This window comes from Eleutherodactylus coqui, chromosome 3 (assembly GCF_035609145.1).
Source record: "Eleutherodactylus coqui strain aEleCoq1 chromosome 3, aEleCoq1.hap1, whole genome shotgun sequence".
Classification (NCBI taxonomy): domain Eukaryota; kingdom Metazoa; phylum Chordata; class Amphibia; order Anura; family Eleutherodactylidae; genus Eleutherodactylus; species Eleutherodactylus coqui.
In genome coordinates, this window is record NC_089839.1 from 283,470,662 (window position 1) to 283,490,024 (window position 19,363).

The window sequence follows — 19,363 nt, forward strand, 5'->3', positions numbered from 1 at the left end:
CCCATTCGCAAAATTAATGACATTAATGGAGGCCGTCCATTTACGGACTGCGGCCGTCTGCGCACAATAGGGTCAGATTCCGCACCGGAATCCGACCCTGTACCTATCCGGAACCTTCTTAATCTGTAGGAGGGTTCGGCCGGCGCACATGTGCAGTACTCATTTTTCCACCCCATCATTAGTCGATGATACGGATTTTGCGACTTTTCTGTGATGAGGATTACAGAAGAGCCGCGGGTCGGATGGCTTTGACTGACTTCAATAGAAGCTGTCCGCACAGAATCCGTCTAAAAATAGAGCATACTGCGATTTTTCCTCTACGAGCGGAAAATCGCTATTGATTTTCGCTCGTGCGCAGGAAAGAAAAAAAAATAGTTTTTCCATTGCACACTATGGGCGGCATTCGCTGTGGAATCCCGAGGCGGACACCCGCTCTGGGTTAAACAATGCAACTCGTGTGCAGGTGGCCAAAGCGGCCATGTTTTGCGATGTCCAGTGATTTTGCCTACATCACCTCCCACAACGCTTCCTAGAGTATTTTTGCCTACAGCTTCCTCACCTCCGACGATGGGGAGTTGCTCGGGGAGGATTTGTTAGTGTCATGCGATACGGTCAGGTTTCCGGCTGCAGGAGCTGCGTTCACTTTTCCGGCATCAGCAGCTTCGCCGTTGGGTAAAATGCCATCCGCAAACCAGACTCGCCTCTGCTCTCTGGACTGTGAGCCTATAAAACATAAAACACTCGTTTCTTTAGTTATCGTGTGAAGATTTGCGTTTGGTATTATTTTTTATATTCTGCATGATTTTAGAGAGAACTAATTGAATGCATTTGCGCAAATCTTGCTTTAAAGGAGACGTATATTAAGCTACTAAACACTGATGACAATGTGGTATGTTAAAGGAATGTTAAGGTTGGTTCTGATGGAAATACAAGCAAACAATAGACGAAAATGTGGAGGCGCCTCTGGGGGAATGAATGGAATTCACAGGAAGTCCAAGTGACACACCTAGAAAGGGAGGCAGAAATCACTGAGCGAGAAGGAAAGAAAGGCCAATGCAATACATATTTATTTCATGCGACTAACATTATGCATCCGAACACGTAAACTCAAAGGGGAGTTCTGATAGGCTTATTGTATGACTATGCAATAAACTTTAAATAGGGTATTCCCACGTGATATGCCATTAAAGTATGATAAAATCCCCCGGTCGGAGAGGATCGAGAGGGACCCCAGGGGGAGCCCGGAAGACCCGCTGGGAACCACAAGCCTACCGGGTGAGGGCGGAGAAGCGGAGGCCAAACGGAGGCGGGAGCCGCGATCCGGCCCCCCGGCCGCGACAACCGGCAAGCAGAGCGGCGCGAGGGGTGGAACCCCCTAAGGTATCCGGGCGACCCGGGGAGTCTCTCCGGAGCGCTGCGGTCACCCGCGGAGCGGCCGGAGCGCCGCGGCCTAGCAGCACCAGAAGCCGCGGCCTAAATTCCTGGCTGCGACACCCGCGATAAGCCCCGCCCACTACGGAGGCCGCAGGAGCGGCGCTTGGAAGACCGGCCTCTCTGATTAAAGCGCGCCGCGGCCCGGCGGCGCCCGAATCATCAGCCCCGACGGGGAGGGGGCTATCGGTGGGCCGCGACCCGACGAGACCCAGGGGCTGCGGCACGGGGCCCTGAAGGTTGCATCAGCGAACCAGCAAGTAAAGGGAAGGACATAGAACCCCCCCACAGAATACTGGGTAGCCCCCACCCACACACCACCCTAGAAACAGGCCACAGGAAAAACAGTAAGGGGAAAACAAAAGCCATATAAAAGCCCCCGCACGAACAGTAAACAAACCCCACCCGGCCGTGGCCCTGGGCAGTGCCCCAAGAAAACAACAAAGACATAAACAAGGCCTGAGGGGAGGGGGAGAAAAAGCAAGGAGGAACACAGAAGGGTAGCACACCTAAAGAAAAGGAGAGTACCCCAAGAGGGGGGGGGGGGGAGGCAGAAAAGGGGAAGAAAACGAACTGGAGGAGAAAAACACCTGCAAAACAGAGACCCCCCAACCTTGCAGAATAGAGTGGAGGCGAGAAAGGAGACAGAAGTAAACATAAGAACAAAATCCACCAGAAAAACTCAATAGAACCACTCAAACAAAAATGCAAGAATAATAACTAAACGAGAAGCCGCATCCGCACCGAAAAAATCAGCAACACAACAAAAGCGAATTTGGACACAGGGAAATAGCAGCTCCTTGTACACAAAGTCTGCATACTCACCAGAACTGAAAACCGAAATATGGACAAATATCTAAACGAACGCAATTCAAACACTACAACGCGAGCAGCACGCCAGATAGATACAGACAAATCAAACACAGGGGGAAAGCAGAAAAACAGACCGACAAAAAATACAAAAGAAAAAGAGAGCAAGAACACTCAACAACCCATACCCTCCCCAAGAAACGCCTCACCCCGAGCTACAACAACCTCGGACCAAAACCCTGAAACTCCACCTCCACAAACCACTGCATCACCGATGGATAACAGTGCAGAAATGACACAGGCCACAATGGTGGCACAAGAGGTCTCAAAAATATTACTACCATTATTTGACAACAGACTAGAGACACTGCACAAATCTATAAACTCAGCTCTATCGCAAATTACGGACAATACCCAAAGACTGACAGAGTTGGAAGCAAAGTCCCAAAACACAGACCAATCCATAGCCACCTTAGAAGCCGCACTACAAAGAAACCGATTGGAAACCGAAGCACTCCGGGAAAAAATAGACGACCTAGAGAACAGACATCGACGCAATAATCTGCGCTTTGTGGGAATCCCGGAATCGGTAACCAACGCCCAACTCTTAACATATCTAACCACAGACCTACCACAAGCCCTCCAACTCAACATGCCAAATGACCCCTTAATAATTGAAAGGGCCCACAGAGTTGGCCCACCAGGAGACGGACGCAACAACAGAACCCGACCACGACCAGTAATAGCCAAATACATGCATTGGGCAACGAAAGAGGAGGTTATACAGGCCTACAGACGACGAAAAGAACTGATAATTCAAGGAATGAAAATTCTCATATTTCAGGACTTCTCAGCTGCAGTTTCTCAAAAACGCAAATTATTCACCCCAATTTGTCAAGCCCTACACGAACAAAACACACGTTTCCAACTGCTGTATCCCGCAAAACTTCGGGTTCAAGAAGGCAATAGAACTCTGATATTTAACAATCCGGAAGACGCAAGGAGACACCTACAACTGGAAGAAGAAGACGGACGAGGATGAGACAGAAAGAAAAAGGGAACTGGGTCCCTGATCCCCCAACACGACCCTGATCCAAATAATGCGGATGTGGCAGCACTAATGCAAAAGAAAAGACTGCATACATGTTTTATGTTTATATAAGTTTTTCTATGTTTTTCACTATGACCCATTTGAATTCTAGGAGGGAACCCAACAGGGAGATCGAAGGGCCCCGCCGACACGGCACGACCACTATTCAGTTGCACCCACGGCTCGCTGGGACCGGGGGACGCGACGACAGAAAGGCACTCACAACGGTAAATATGACCAAAACACAAACATTAACATGCCTATAGACCCAGAGACTACAGAATACCACACACCCAAAACACTACAAATTCTATCCTGGAATGTAGATGGTCTTAACACACCTATTAAGCGAAAAAAAGTACTAACACACTTGAAGAGACACAAACCAGACATTGTATTCCTGCAGGAAACACATTGGAAAAAGGGGGGAAGGGGCGAGCTGAGAGCACCGTGGATAGAAACATGTTACACAGCCTCACATACATCAGCATCACGAGGAGTAGCCATCCTAATAAGGAAAAACATACCCCACACGATGATACAAACCATAGCAGACCCACAAGGGAGATTCCTGGTGCTGAGGGTCAGCATAGACTCACAAACATATTGCCTGGTGAACATATACGCCCCCAATACAGACCAACCAAAATTCTATGCAACATTAACTGAACAGCTACAACCCTACCTAAACGACCACATAATCCTGGGGGGAGACTTTAATGGCATACAAGACGACTCACTTGACAGAACAGGACCTTCCACCCAACCAACCCCAACCACACAAGCGCTAATCACACTAATAGACCAACTTCACGTGTGCGACCCGTGGCGACTTTCAAACCCAACCAGCAGAGAATATACATGCTGCTCCAACGCCCATCACTCGTTTTCTCGGATAGACTTTTTCCTAATATCGAACAAAATATTTGATTGCCACCGGCAATCTATAATCCATCCGATATCACTAAGCGATCACGCACCGATCGCAACAACGTTACAACTGGTCCCCTCTCGGAGGCTGTCACGGCTGTGGCGCTTCCCCTCCTACCTACGGGAATCGGAAGACTTTAGAGAATACATAAAACTACACTGGAATAACTACGCAGACGACAACAGCGAACACATAGACAACATAGCACTCTTCTGGCAGGCCTCGAAGGCAGTGATGAGAGGTCACATCATAAGCTACGTGTCCCACAAAAGGAAAAAATTCCAAACAGAATTCGAGGCCTTACACAGCTCTCTCTTGACAACACAAAAAGAACACATAGACGCTCAAGACGATAACTCATATCAAATATTCCTCACAGCAAAACACCTGCTAAATGAATTCGTACACACACATGCACATTGGCAAACACAACTAACAAAAAATAAATTTTATAGGTGGGGCAACAAGACGGGGCGACTGTTGGCAAACCTAACCAAACAAAGACAGCCACATAAACCAATATTAACCCTGAGGGGCACCAACGATAATACCCTGATGACAAAACAGGAAGAGATAACCCAAACACTATACGAATATTTTGAAAACCTATACCGGGCAGAACCAGCAAACATACAGGACATCCACAATTTTCTAGAAACTATGAGCTTGCCGAGACTCACAGAGGAACAAAAAACAGTACTGAATGCAGACATACGAGAGGAGGAGGTTCGGGACGTAATTGCAGCGGCAGCAGGGGGAAAGACGCCGGGACCGGATGGTCTCACAACAGAATATTATAAAATACTAACAACAGACATAGTACCAGTGCTGACCCAACTATACAATGCAATATACATGGAAGATACCCAAATAGAGGACTTTGGCACTTCCAGAACAATTCTACTCCCCAAACAAAATAAAGACCCGACCGACCCGCGATCATACAGACCGATCGCACTACTAAACTGCGACTATAAATTCTTATCCAAAATACTAGCAGACAGACTTCAAACCATCCTACCGTCCATACTAGATACATCGCAAAAAGGCTTCACGCAAGGACGTAGTGCCCTAAAAAACATCAGGGCCGCCATAGCGGCAACTGTGGCAGCACAAAACCCTGAAAACCCCATAACAATGCTCCTCAGCCTAGACGCTGAGAAAGCTTTTGACAAAATGGCCTGGCCATTCCTAAACGTACTGCTGAAAAAAAGAGGGTTTGGACAGACTTTTGCAAACTATATTAACACAACACAAACAAACGCCACCACAATCCTCACAGTCAATGGCCACAATACCCCCCACATCGACCTTTTCAGAGGAGCTCGACAGGGCTGCCCCCTTTCACCATTACTGTTTAACATATCAATTGACCCGCTACTCAGATTCCTAACACACACCACGCTTTACACAGGGGCGTGCTACGGAGAAACGAGGATAAAGGTAGAAGCATTTGCCGACGACCTCTTACTCATAGTCAACAACCCTAGGGAAACACTATCACCCCTATTACGGGAAATAGAAAGAATAGGCAAACTCTCAGGCTACACCCTGAACCTGGACAAAACAGAAGCATTGCTACTTAGAGGACCAGCGAAACCCACATGGGCAAACCAACACCCATTCAAATGGGAAAAACATTCCATACAATATTTAGGGATTCAACTCACAAAAAACCCTTCTGCACTCTACAACACAAATATTGAACCATATGTCAAAAAACTAGAAACGACCCTAAATGTATGGAAGAACTTCACGGTCTCCTTTCTGGGGAGAATCAACCTCTTAAAAATGGTAGAATTCCCGCGATTACTATATATCCTGCATTCACTCCCCATATTTCTAAAATTGAAAGACATAAAGAAGATCAACTACCTATATAGAAAATTTATCTGGGGAGGGGGAAGACCACGCATTGCCCTTAAAACCCTACATAAACATAAGGACAACGGCGGCACCAACCTACCAAATATAAGGGACTATAACCTAGCAGCACAAGCGAGATTTATCCATGACTGGATTTATTCCAAGTCGCACTTTACAAACATGACACTCGAACAAACAATGGCTAAGCCAACACAATTACAAAATATACTCCACCAACCATACACAGAACTGCCAAAGCAAATTAAACATAACCCCCTGATATTAGCAGCGTGGAAAGCATGGAACAAACTACGTAGAGACAGTCAAACGTCACCACACATATCCCCACACTTGACATTCATAAATAACCCCAATTTTCAGGACGGAAAACCCCACAACATCTTTTTTGAATGGAAGGCGCACGGGTTGGACTCAATAGATAAATTACTGCACAAAAAGGAAAGAAGAATCCTAACTCATGCAGAAATAAAACAAAAATACCCCGAAATCCCTATTCCACTGTTCTCATACTTACAGGTCAGACACTACATCACAGGTCTTACACCGCAGTTCCAGGAACATGACTGGACACAGGCAGGAAACACTTGGATCTCCAAGAAAACGGGAGCACGGGGAATGATATCAAAAATATACAGAGCAATAAGGAACATGAGGGAAGAAGAGGACATTGATCCAGGGGTTGGGAAATGGGCTCTGGACAACCCAGACCTCACACCTACATTAATTAAGGAATCCCTAGTGTCAGCCCACAAATGCCTGCCATCAGCCAGGTTTTTGGAGATGAGACTACAGATAGTCCATAGATCATACCTCACCCCAATTAAGGGATTTTACATGGGAATTTACGACACCCCAAACTGCTTCAAATGCCGGGAACCAAACACTAATCTATACCACAGCCTGTGGACATGCCCACTGATAAAAAACTTCTGGTCCCGAATATGCGAATACACTACAACACACCTGACAAACTTCTGCCCACAAGAACCAGCGTGGGCAATATTTGGATATTTAGACCCCAAGACATATCATTGTGCAAGGGGAGTAAGAAAGTTACTACATTTCATAGCAGCAGCAGGCCTAAAAGCCATCTTGCAGACCTGGGTGCAACCAACAGGCCCCCCATTCAGACTGTTCCTGGAAAAACTCGCATTCCTATTTCAAATGGACTGGGCGGAAACTTCATTATTCAAGGAGAAAATGGTACAAACTTTCTTCGAAACATGGGGAAGTTTCATCCAATTAATGCCACAGAGAGTAAAAGAAAAACTAAAAAATTGCTTTCACCACACCTATTGGTTCCAGGAGCAGGCGGCAGTGGGGGACACACCAATATAGGGTGAATCACTGGTCGTGCCGTGGCCGCGCGGGGTCTCCATACCTTTCGAAGATCTCCAGCACGAAGTTCAAAAGACTAAGTGTATAAATACCAATTGGGTCAAAAGTTTGGTTTAATGCAAATGTTCTCTCCCCTCCCCCCCCCCCCCCCCCCCGTCCCTTCTTGCCAGACCGACCCCCCCCCCCTCCTCTCCCATCCCCCCCCCCTTTTTTTTTGTTTTTTTTGTTTTGTCTTGTTTTGTTTTATTTTTGTGAGTGCCTTTCCTTCCCTTCCTTTCGTTTCGACTCCCTGACCCCTCATACCCCTCCCCAACTTTCCCAGTTATATAAAAATGTTATGTAAAAGTGAATTAGGACGACAATTTTATCTGTGAAGTCAAAACAGCAAATGCATCTGAAATGTCAAAGTTTGTCCTGATTCAATAAAAACAAGTTTAAAAAAAAAAAAAGTATGATAAATACGGATCCCAGAGGTGGGACCCATGTCTATCTCTAGTTTCACCCCCCTGACTCGGCAGTAGGTGGTGGCTAGTATATGCCGCGTTATGGACACAGTGTAGCTAGCGGTGCTTGGTCGTTTCTTTTAACTCTGTTTGATCTCTATGGGAGTTATGAAAGCAGCGCAGTTGCGCCACGGGGATGTTTCTGTAATTCCCGGTTACCGCATTCAGCCGGACTGGAGGCCAGGATTGTGGGTCCCAGAGGTGGGATCTGCATCTATGCTGGCCATTCAGATGAATAGGCATCCTTGTAATACAAGCCCTACGTCGGCCAGGAGAGGAGGCATTCTTTACAGGGTGGCAGCGAACGGCGGACCCTGCTTTGTAACGTTCACATGAACAGGGGGTCATCTTCTTGGTTTAACCCCTTAGTGACCAGCCATTTGAGCAGTGGTCACTAAGGGTCCTTAGGCTAGGCCGTTGTGTTGTCAGAGGAGGCAGCGCTCTACTGTCTACTGACAGCAATGCGGTTCCTACACTTGCGTACAGGAGCGGAGAGACCCCCGTTATCAACCATTTAACCCCTTACATTGCATGCAATTACAGCATGTGACAGGAGGAGGGAGCTCTTCCTGTCATCCTTCTATACCTCACAATGTAATTATGGGGTGCAAATGGGCTGTCATGGCAGCTGAAAACCTAACTAAGGCCTCCAAATCTGCCAGCCTATTAAGATCCTTCCTCCAGCAGGGTCCGATTGTTGCTTTCTCAAAACTACACTACGCTGTGCAACCTACGTGATAGCGTACCAACAATAGAATGATTGCATCTTAAATCACTGTGATAGGCAAAAACAAAAAAGTGCAAAAAAAAGTTAGTTTACAAAACAAAAATGGAAGAAAAAAAACCCTATACAAAACTTTTCCCCTTTTGATATGGGGAAAAAAATGAAACAAGCATATTACGCATCGCCACCGTTGTAATGACCCGTACAATAAAAATACCGGCCATTGTCCCATATGGTAAACAGCATAAAAAAATTAAAAAAAATTTTTTAAAAACATATGTATTCATCCGCCTCACGAAGAAGTGCAATAAAAAGCGTTCAAAATGTCTCACGTAGCACAAAATAGTACGAATTAAAACTACGGCTCGTCTCACAAAAAATATGACTTCTCAGCTTATTTGACAAAAAAATGTAAAAGCTATGGGTCATGGAAAGCAGCGATGTAAATACAAATAGTTTTCTGGTTTTTTTAATTAAAAGGGTTTTTATTGTGCCATATAACATATATATAAATTTAGTATTGCCGTAATCATACTGACCCAAAGAATAAAAGATAGCATATTTTAAAAATGCCAAAATTACTGTTTTTCATCTGCCTGACTTGAAATGCAATCAGCAAGATCCGTAACATTTAGAGGTTTTTATGGTAGAAAAATATTACGACATTAAAATACTACATAAATTCGGCGTTGCTATAATTGTATCGACCTACAAAAAATATATATATATATTTTTTTTTTATTACCATACAGTACAGTGAACCCAGTAAAATAAAACCTAAAAAGCAATAGCAGATTTTTTTCTACCACCCCCTCCATAAAAAAAAAAAAAAAAAAAAAAAGGTGTGTGTGTATATATATATATATATATATATATATATATATATATATATATATATATATAGATAAAACTTGTCTTACAAAAACAAGATGATATGACCGGGTTGACAAAAATGAAAAAAGGGTTATGCCTATTGGAGCACAACAATGTAAAAACAAAAATAATTGCCTGGTTGTTGAAGTGTAAAACAGACCGGTCACTAAAGGGTTAAAAGCGGTTGGGCCTCCTTGGCCACAAACAGGTGGAATTGACTCCTAAGAGGTCTCAGCAACAGATTACAATGGGGGGTATGGCACGTCTGCTTGACTTACTCCTCCGACCCTCGGCCGGCGTCTACAGCTACACTGGGAACAAAGGACTCTGTTTTCCTAACAGGTAGACCTCATGAAGTTTGGATCTATGAATATGCCGTACATTTCTCTTAGCCGACCATTTTAAAACAGATCAAATACATAAAAAAGCAATTTATTTATTACGCTGCATGTTTTAGGACTGACGAAGACCTTCACCTTCAGTTCCCGGATGTTTTAGGACCCCGACAGGCACCATGACAGTAGGAGGTGGGGAGCTGAGGGCTCCTGACGCCTGTGCCTGCTGCATTGGGGGTATGGTAGAGCAGTACTCCGCAGGGTTGTTGGGGTTTGGGCTCTGGACCGACGCACTCATCATGTTCTCCCATGCTTGAGCTGAAGCGCAAGAAATAATAAAAATTAATTAGAAATAAGGCAATACTAAAAACCTGCTTAGGGCAAGAACAACGACTCCCTGACTACGCAACAGAAGGAGCTAAGAACTTCCATGTCAGACCCAGTGACTGTACAACACTGGTCTCCCTCTGTCGCAATACTACAACTCCCAGCATGGCCCGTTGACCACGGGCTGTCAGGACATGCTGGGAGTTGTACTTTTGCAACAGTTGGAGAACCCCAGGACGGAGATCACTGCTCTGCAACGACAGACAACTGTGGCGCTGACACCCGAATATCGCAAAAGCATAATGTGGATGTCCAATTTCCATCTCATAACCCACAGAATGAAAAAAAAAAAAATGGTCGCATAAGGCCTGATTCACACATGGCCGAAAGCATGAAATTATTAATATATTATATATATACATACATACATACATACATATATATATATATATATATATATATATATATATATATATATATATATACACACACACACACACACACACACACACATAGATAACAATGGGCTCACACATGTATGTAAAAATAAAGCATGCTGCATTATGTTTTGCATTCGCAAACTCGCAATTCTGACACGCAAATGTTGCGTGTGCAACATCGCCCACAAGCAATGTATTGAGTATGGACGGCGTTGCATATGCTACATATAAAAAGGAATAGGGTGAGATACGCGGTGAAATAAAGCATGTTGCGTTCTATTCCATGCACGTATCTACATGCTACTGTGAAGGGTTAAATGAAAACCCATATACTCTTATTGACTCCGTTCACTGTGCATCATGCAACCGTGCATCGCGTGCGTAATGCGCGATGAAAACACGGTCGTGTGAATGAGCCCTTAATGTATTAAGAAACGCTGCCCAAACCCACGAATGCAGGTGAAGCCATCACATACCATTGATGAGGACAGAATGGCAGATCACACACACGCGAGCCTCCTTCTTATCCATATACAGTAGTTTACATTTGAGGCTGCAGCAGGCGGCACAGAAGACCTGAGAAAAGAGGAAAGTAGTTAATGCGCCTATCTAGGAATACATGTGCAACGCCAACACGGAGAGCCTGGCACTATGCCCACAGCAAGATGAGAATAGGCATACTCCTTCAGATTGCTCCTCTATCCATGGGCGTCTTCTGTCCTTGGGACATCCTACCCAATGCCATCAGCAAACCCTCACAACAAGCTCAAGTCCAGGCCGGGTAAAAGCATCACATGCCACACAAAGCTGCGTTTATCTGTGACGATGGAAGCCCTTCATTTACTCTGTGCCGAGCAACGAGGAGATGTGCGCTGACCAATTAGTTGGAGCACCAGCACTTTATTCGGTTGCAATTTGCTTGACTGCGCACTGCCTATTTAAGAGAACGATTCCTGACATCCTCCTCTGACCCCTTTCATAAACGCGTTGTATGCACCACAGCATCCCCTTTCGCTAGAGGTTTTCCCTGGATCACCATTTTCTGTATCCTCTACACACTGCTCATGAGAAAACCCCAGCGAGATCCCAGCCCCGCTAGTCTAGCGTCAACCAGGCTTCGTTGGATGTGGATTGACACTGAAATCCATCCACGGAAAACTAGTCACTTGATGTTATGCTGCACTTCGGGGTTGCGGGTCTAATTTCTATATAGGAAAGTGCCAATCGTGAAAGGGCCGGGGTCTCTAGTAAAGTCTCGATACAGTGTAAGTAAGGAGTGAACAAAGACATGCGCTAAAACAGACTTTCACCAAGGGAACAATACATGTATTACGCATCTGATTAGCCACATAATATATTTATACACCTCTACATGATTCATCACGGTTATCCTAATCCGATTACATTGCATCATATGGGGAGGCTGCAGACCATAGATGCCCATTTAACATGTTAATGACTTATTATGGCACTAGACCTATAAAGTATTCACTGCTTTGGGATGGAAGTAACTAATATTTGTTCTCAGATTATGGACAAGCAGATTCCTCTCAACCCAGCTCTGTGCCTTCTGGGTATTTTTGATGCGGATGCCTGGTCACATCATGAAAGATCTGATGGATGGCTACAAGACCCCCTTCCGTCACCCAGGGGAGGCATCTGGTTAATTCATGTCCACAGGTGGGTGGGCAGCGGCATCCGCGCGTACCTCGGTAAAGACCGCGTATGGGCTGAGCATGCACTGCGCATGTCCAGGAATCGGACGTCAAGGACGTGCGCAGTGTGGGTTTTTTTTGCATATTCCCCGCTCGTATCAAAACGCTGCCCTCTCACAACGCCTGCCTACAGATAGCGTTTCGATACGGAGCCCATAGAAGGCCTCCATATCATATGCGTTTTTTTTTCTCTGCTCGCTGTGGCCACATGCTGGTATGCATGGAGGACTCACAGTCCATTGACTTTCATTGCCTCCAATCATTGTGTATCACGCGTGCGCATAATACGCGGTGATAAAACACCCCCTGGTCATTAGCCCTTACTGTGTTCTCTGCATGCAATTTTACACGATTTATTAATTAATCGTTCTAGCATACGTGCACGTCAACAGGTTACCCACCAGCAGCCCATCGCCACCAACTTACCTTTCCGCATGCTCTGCAATGGTGTCTCCGTTTTGTAAATGTAAACCTCGCCTCGCATTTCATACAGTTAGGAGCTTGAGAATCCGGGACCCAAACTGGAGCCACTTCCCCTAAAGTTGTGAATGGCTTGGAGGCAGGACCCCCATACTGCCCAGCCTGGAGGTCATTATCAGGGCTGTCTGGGGACACTGCAAGGCACGGACTATTGGGGCCCCTGTAATCTCCAAGCAGGTCACCGTTTGCATCAAAACCAGGACTGCAAATTGCCCCTTCGTCACGGAGAACATCCGACACAATGATGTCATTCTGACTTGACTTGTTTAACACATCGTTTTTATTTTTGGAGCTACAGCCAGCATTGGGGGGGACCAGGTCACACTGTAACATGTCCGATAATGGCTTTGGAATCTGCAGCTTGAGATGAGTTGGCTGCTTTGGGCGTGCTCCACCATAGGGGACACTAAGAGGTTGCACGCTGCTGGCCGTTTTTGAAGTCTGCCCTTGCGCAGGTGCTACCTGATTGCAGAGACTATGCAAGTGGTTCTTCAGGACGTCACCACCGGCATTTCCCAAAAGTCCTCTCCCCTCCGGGACGTCGTCGTCCCTCTGCTCGTAAACATTAGCATAATATTCCGACTTGCACTCTTCGATTTCCTTCTCCTCTGTCACAGAGTCTTCTTTTGATGGTAAACTCTTTGGGTTATGAGCTACAGTTGGGTTTTGCATTCCATAGGAATCACACCCATTTTGGAGAGCTATTAATGCATCTGTCCCATCGGCGTTACTTTCCAGAACTTTGTCTGCGTCGCCAAGTTCAACGTTCGCTTTGCCCCCGTTTAGTGTCTTTTTATCTACAGTTGTGTCCAAATCTCCGTTCATCACAAAAGAGTCGGAGAAATGCTCCACCGCTAGTTCAGGAGACCCATCAGGCTGGAGGTCATCATTAACTAGTGCAACCTGATCTGCAGGTCCGTAGTCACCTGCGAAGACATGAACTACCTGCCTATCTGCAGATGGAAGAAATGAGGCTTTTAGATGCTTTTCACTAGAATCATCACCTACAGTCAGTACGTTGGTTATATTTGGACCATCAAGTTGACAGGATATATTTTTAATGTCATTGTTCGTACTGGGGACTACATGTTTGCTAGGAGAAAGTTGACAAACTTCTGACGTCGGTTGCACAGAATGGGGTGGACTATTAAGGTCTTCAGTGCTACTCTCACAAACACGAAGGGGTGAATTCCTACTAAGGCTACTATGTCTCTGTACCGTGGTACATACATTAGTTTCAATAGTAGCAACATTGTTACAGTCTAGATCGGTCTGCAGTTGTTGATTGGTGTCGGCAACATGTAACTGACTTTGGAAGATGTTGTCGCCGTCTAGAGCGTTTTCAGAGTTCGCGTTGGCGCGGCTTGTAGGAGTGCTGCATGGAGATAAGGAGTCTCCGGGAGCAGCACCTTTACCGCAGCTCATGTCTAGGGTAACGTCGGCCAACAGCGACTCCTCTCCGCACGGCAAAGCATTGGTACTGCATATGTTTTCTGGCTGGGCTTTCCTGTCCTCAGCCATGCTGGTGTCTTCTGTCACCATAGTGGACAGCTCTGGGGCAACGCATTCAATCTCTCCGTTGGAACAAGGCGTCAGGCTGGGTGATCTGTCTTTGAGATGAGCCTCGATGGCAATGATTGATTTACTGACATTGTCCAGTGCAGAATTCTCCGTCAGTCGAGAAGGAGGATTTAGGATCTGATTCCACTTGGCATCCAAGAATCTTGGAGAAACGTTCTCATCTGGAACAGAAAAAAAAAAATTGGCATTATCAACAATTGCAGTTACCTGGCGCAAATTATACCTCTAGCATAATCAATGACATTACGGTTATTATAACCACTAAATGTGGATGGATATAGCAACAATTCATATGCTCTATATTAGTAGTCTGCAACCAACGGCTCTGCGGTAAGAGAAGACTCACGGAAGGCGGCCATTCTTACTGGTATACCGATAGGCAGGTATAAACACTACTTCCCACAGTATGCTGATGGGCTGATCGCTACATGGAGAAGCATTGCACAGGTACAATATACTGATGAACAACCACTCACACACCTACCACATATTGGAGGGAGTGGCTACTTAATATAAGGGCTCATTCGCATGACCGTGATTTTGCCGAGTATTATGTGTCGTGCACCGCACCATGTATGCTTGTAGTCTATTATAAATCAGCCCTGCACCCCAAAGTAAACCACACTGAAATGGGGACCCCGGGGTCCCCCTGCGTTTAACACTAGACTGCTTACTGCAAAATAATGATAAATACAAGATATTGGTTAAAATTTTGGCCAAACACACAAGCCCGTAACCCAAGTCAAGGGTCCTCGTTGTCTCTGTAATGTAAGTCTAGGGATTTCAAAGGAAACAAGGGCCCTTGACATGCACTTCGAGCTTGCGTATTTTAGCCAATACCTCATACTTATCAATATTTTGCAGCAAGCAGCTTGGCTTTCAATGCTTGGGAGCCTAATGTGTCAGCGCCAGGGAGGTTCACTTTTGGGGTGTTGGGCAGCCCGCCGAGCTTAAATTGTATGTGGTGTCATTAATAGGCTAAGCCCAGATATTCTAGTGAACATATGGGATTACTGCACCTTCATTCTTTTCAAATTCATCTAACACTTTGTCCAGGTTACATGATTCTTCCTCAAAATAGTTCTCCATTTGTTAAAGACCCTTCAGGCTGAGGTCTGGGCCTGCAAAACAAAATCAGAAGTCAATTTTTTAAAGGGGCTATCAAGAAAAAAAGGTCACAATGCCATAACATAAAAGAAGGCATCCTCTCCTCACCCGATCCCCTGCCGCACCTCACTTGATGGTGCCTGGTCATGAAGCTGTATTCTGCTGCAGCAATGACATCAGGATCCAGTGTCATATGTAGCCAATCATCAGCTGTAGCGGGTCAACACTTCAGCTGGCGATTGGCTGCAGCAATCCCGTTTGTTTGTTGCAACCTCATTGACCATAAACCAGTCGGATGCATTACAGCAGTTGAACGCGCTCCACACAACAACCCTGTCTGCAACTAGTAAATACTTCAATATAGCACCGCTAGTCCGGCTCACACGGGCGGGCCTAATTCTGCATGCAAGAGGTCTGCAGTGGATTCCAGCTGTGAGCCCGGCCGGTGACCCCACTTACCTGAATTTTCTAGATTGTGCGGCGGCCTGCCGTCAGTCATGACAGTACAGTTTTTTTTTTGTTTGTTTGTTTTTTACTGTTTGCATTTTCCGCGCCGTTGCTGTGCGATGACGCGGGTACCCACAGCTCACACGCAATGTTAACTGCGTATGGGCTGTGGGTTGGACGACCTCCATTAACTTCAAAGGAGGCAGTCTGCGCAGAATCCGCGGCAAAATAAGAGCATTCTGTGATTTTTTTCCTCTGCCCGACAAATACACATTTCGTATCCGTAAGCAAAAAAGTGAATTTGCACGCTTTTCAGTGCCTGCGTTTTACCGTGGATCCTCCGCATGGATTCCGCAATTGGAACCCGCCCGTGTGAAGCAAGCCTGAATGACTGGAACCACATTCAACAGTACTAAAAAAAGAAAGATGGTTTCAGATCTGCGTCAGAAGCTCCGGACAGAGGTTCCATCATAGATGCGACTGAAAATACCGGAAGAAAAAGTGCTTTCTCTCCCATCCAAAAGCATGGCAGCTGAGCGGCAAGTGGAGGGACCCCATTGTAGTCAATGGGGTCCACTTGACGCTGTTCGGCTGTGGGGGTTCCCCTTTCCTGCTCCCCGACCAAAGTGGAATTCGCTGCGTAGGTGTGAAAGCGCCCTTAGGGCTGAGTTCACACAGGGCGGATTTCCACGGAAATTCTGTGCGGAACTTTACGGCGGCAAATCCGTCTGCGGCTGCTAATCCCGAGGTTAGCAAGCCGTGTGGACGAGATTTTTGACAAATTTTGATTGGGACGGCCAATCCATTTCGGCAAAGCTGGCGCTGCGGTGCGGATTCCCCGGCCGCAGCATGTTTATTTATTTTTTTCCCGTTGCAGCCGCGCTGCTCTCTATGGAGGAGCTGGCCGCAACGGAAAAGCGTGCAGCCAAGCCGCTCCAAAACACGCGGCAAAGTGACGTGGGTTTTGAAGCAGCGCTTTCCCGATGGAAATCTTGCTGTTTTTCGCTGCGGCAAAACCGCGAGATTTCCGCCAGGAATACGCGCCGTGTGACCCCAGCCTAAACCTGCCGTCCAGCAAAAAGGCAACACCATAACAGCGGATACATAAAAGTATATAAATACATATAAGCCGCCCTCCCACGTGGAAGGGGAAACTTATCTGTGTCCATCTCTATCACCCAACCAATCCTGGATTTTAGTGTGGCAGGATGGGTTAACTAATAGTTACTATACTCTGTTCGCTTAGTCTGACCGTTCTGCGCGAACGCCCCCAAGGTCAAAATTAATTTTCTTTTCCCCCCTGCAGAAAAATTCAAAAACGTGCAGCTTGAACCCCCGTGGATGACCTCTAGAAGTCCGAGCCGTGCAGAATAGATCATCACAAGACCTTCCTAACCAAGACACGGTCCAAGACCGCCAACTTCCTATTAACCCCGTCTTCCCCATCGTGCTCCGTAACCTGCGTATAGTAAACCCCATGCAGTAGATTTCTACCCGACTTGCATATAGCAGATCTTGCAATGAAACCTCAAAAAAAAAAAAATTAAAAATTAAATAAAATGATTGACATTAATAAGACAGAAAAGTGTATCTTTAAATGATGGATTTCGGAAAGTGCATTTCTAGAGGCTCTCGGGGCGCTGAAGCCTCGGTAGGCCGGGAGGTAATGAGAGGGACTTCTTTATGACAGAAAGGCATAGAACTGTCAGCCGTCGGGTCACTTTCACCGCACGTCTCCCACAGATGCGCCATGAATTACAAGAGAGGGATCTCGCACCGCCTCCTTCCTCCGGCTCAAAAAACCCTTCGGAGAGTGACGTAAATTAATGACATTGGCTAAAATTAAACCATAATCCCATTTGCAATTCTCAGAAGAAATGACATACAAAAATGACACAAATTTAATAACCAGGAAGGGGAGGGCGGAAGAACGGCGAGGAAACGCAGGATTTGTTTTCAGGCTTCCATAGAACAGCAATAAGAATCAAGGCCGTGGGGGTCAATCACTTCTGAATGCGGTACCGCCACATGTGACCTTGTGAACGCTGTCAGAGTGGCAGTGCATTGCGTATTTTGAGGGTACACAGATGGAAAAAAAAAAAAAACATGCATCAGGCGGTTCTACTTTGCGACGATACGGTTATTCCGATGCGGTTTAAGTGAAATGCTCCAAAACAACATATTCCATCCGTTGAAGATGTAAAGAAAAAAAAAAAACATTCGCACAGCCGAGTGGTAATAGGCGTGCAATAAAAAAACAAAACAAAAAAAAACGCAGCATGTCCTACTTTGGCGCTTATTACACGTGCATAAATGCTAAAACAGTCCATGGTGATCGACGGCCCGCTGCACGTATCCAATGTAATTACGTACAAGCTGAGTACCATGTGAATGTCACAGCGAATTACGCTCATGTGAAGTTGTGCGAACCGCGTTTCAGAATACAGCATACACAGAGGCAACAGGCAGCATGAACCCGGTGACAGGGGTTCCCTTTAAAGCAGTTACCCCACCAAAATTTTGGAATTTGATTGCTGACGGACAAACCACTGGAAGCCCCAGAGATCATGAGACCAATGCACCCCTCCCCGAGCAGTGGTGGTGTTTGTGTGTGACCACCGCTCCATTCACTTCTATGGGACTCCGTGAGCGATGTGCTTGGCCATCTCCCATAGAAGTGAATGGAGTGGTGATCACACATGCCTCGTTCCTGTGATCCCCAGGGGTCCCAGCAATGCAGCATTTCCCACCTATCCTATGGATAAGCTGATGTCTCCGGTACGAGAACCCCATTTAACTGTTGCGCTTACAAGTTATCAGTCAGAATCCTAAATGCGTCCAAATCTTCTTCAGCATCAGTCTCCGTTTTGCAGCTATTCGGCCTCTAAACTCTCACGAGTCAAAACATTAGTAGCAAAAGAGGGGGACAAAATATACATGACAGCCGCCAACGGACCGTGAAATCGCTGACATTTTATTATGGCGTGTCAGAGCTCACTTGTCAGTTCCGGTTACCGTAGCCGAGCCGCCGGCACAGGGATATTCATTCAGGCATAGAAGCCCCTGCGCCCGGTAACGTGACGAGTGGCTGCGCTTCGCTGTGTAAATCACCAGCGTATAGCGGTGCGTCAAGGAACGGAGTGTAAACCTGGTGCATCGCGGTGCGGTGATGTCGGACTGCGTTCACCAGGGGGCGTGACAGATTACAGACTGGACGGTCGCGGCGATTAAAGAGGTTGCCTGGTCTAGAGCAAATAGAGAAGTGATCAGCATGGCTTGAGTACAAAGGAAGTGTCTAAAGGGTCTTCCTCTCCTCCCATACACATTAGGGAAAAGTTGACCGG

The 19,363-nt window shown here is 46.2% G+C and overlaps 1 protein-coding gene across 1 annotated transcript in view; it reads right to left on the reverse strand.

The window, feature by feature from the left end:
* Positions 1-19,363, reverse strand: part of ZFYVE9 (zinc finger FYVE-type containing 9) — a 66,513-nt gene that overhangs the window by 29,645 nt on the left and 17,505 nt on the right. Inside the window, exons 2-6 of the mRNA XM_066597596.1 lie at positions 15,485-15,586; positions 12,831-14,626; positions 11,166-11,265; positions 10,064-10,240; positions 560-723 (exon numbers count right to left, since the gene is read on the reverse strand). Coding sequence (XP_066453693.1) covers positions 560-723; positions 10,064-10,240; positions 11,166-11,265; positions 12,831-14,626; positions 15,485-15,554 — 2,307 coding nt within the window. The 5' untranslated portion in view covers positions 15,555-15,586. The remainder of the gene's footprint in view (positions 1-559; positions 724-10,063; positions 10,241-11,165; positions 11,266-12,830; positions 14,627-15,484; positions 15,587-19,363) is intronic.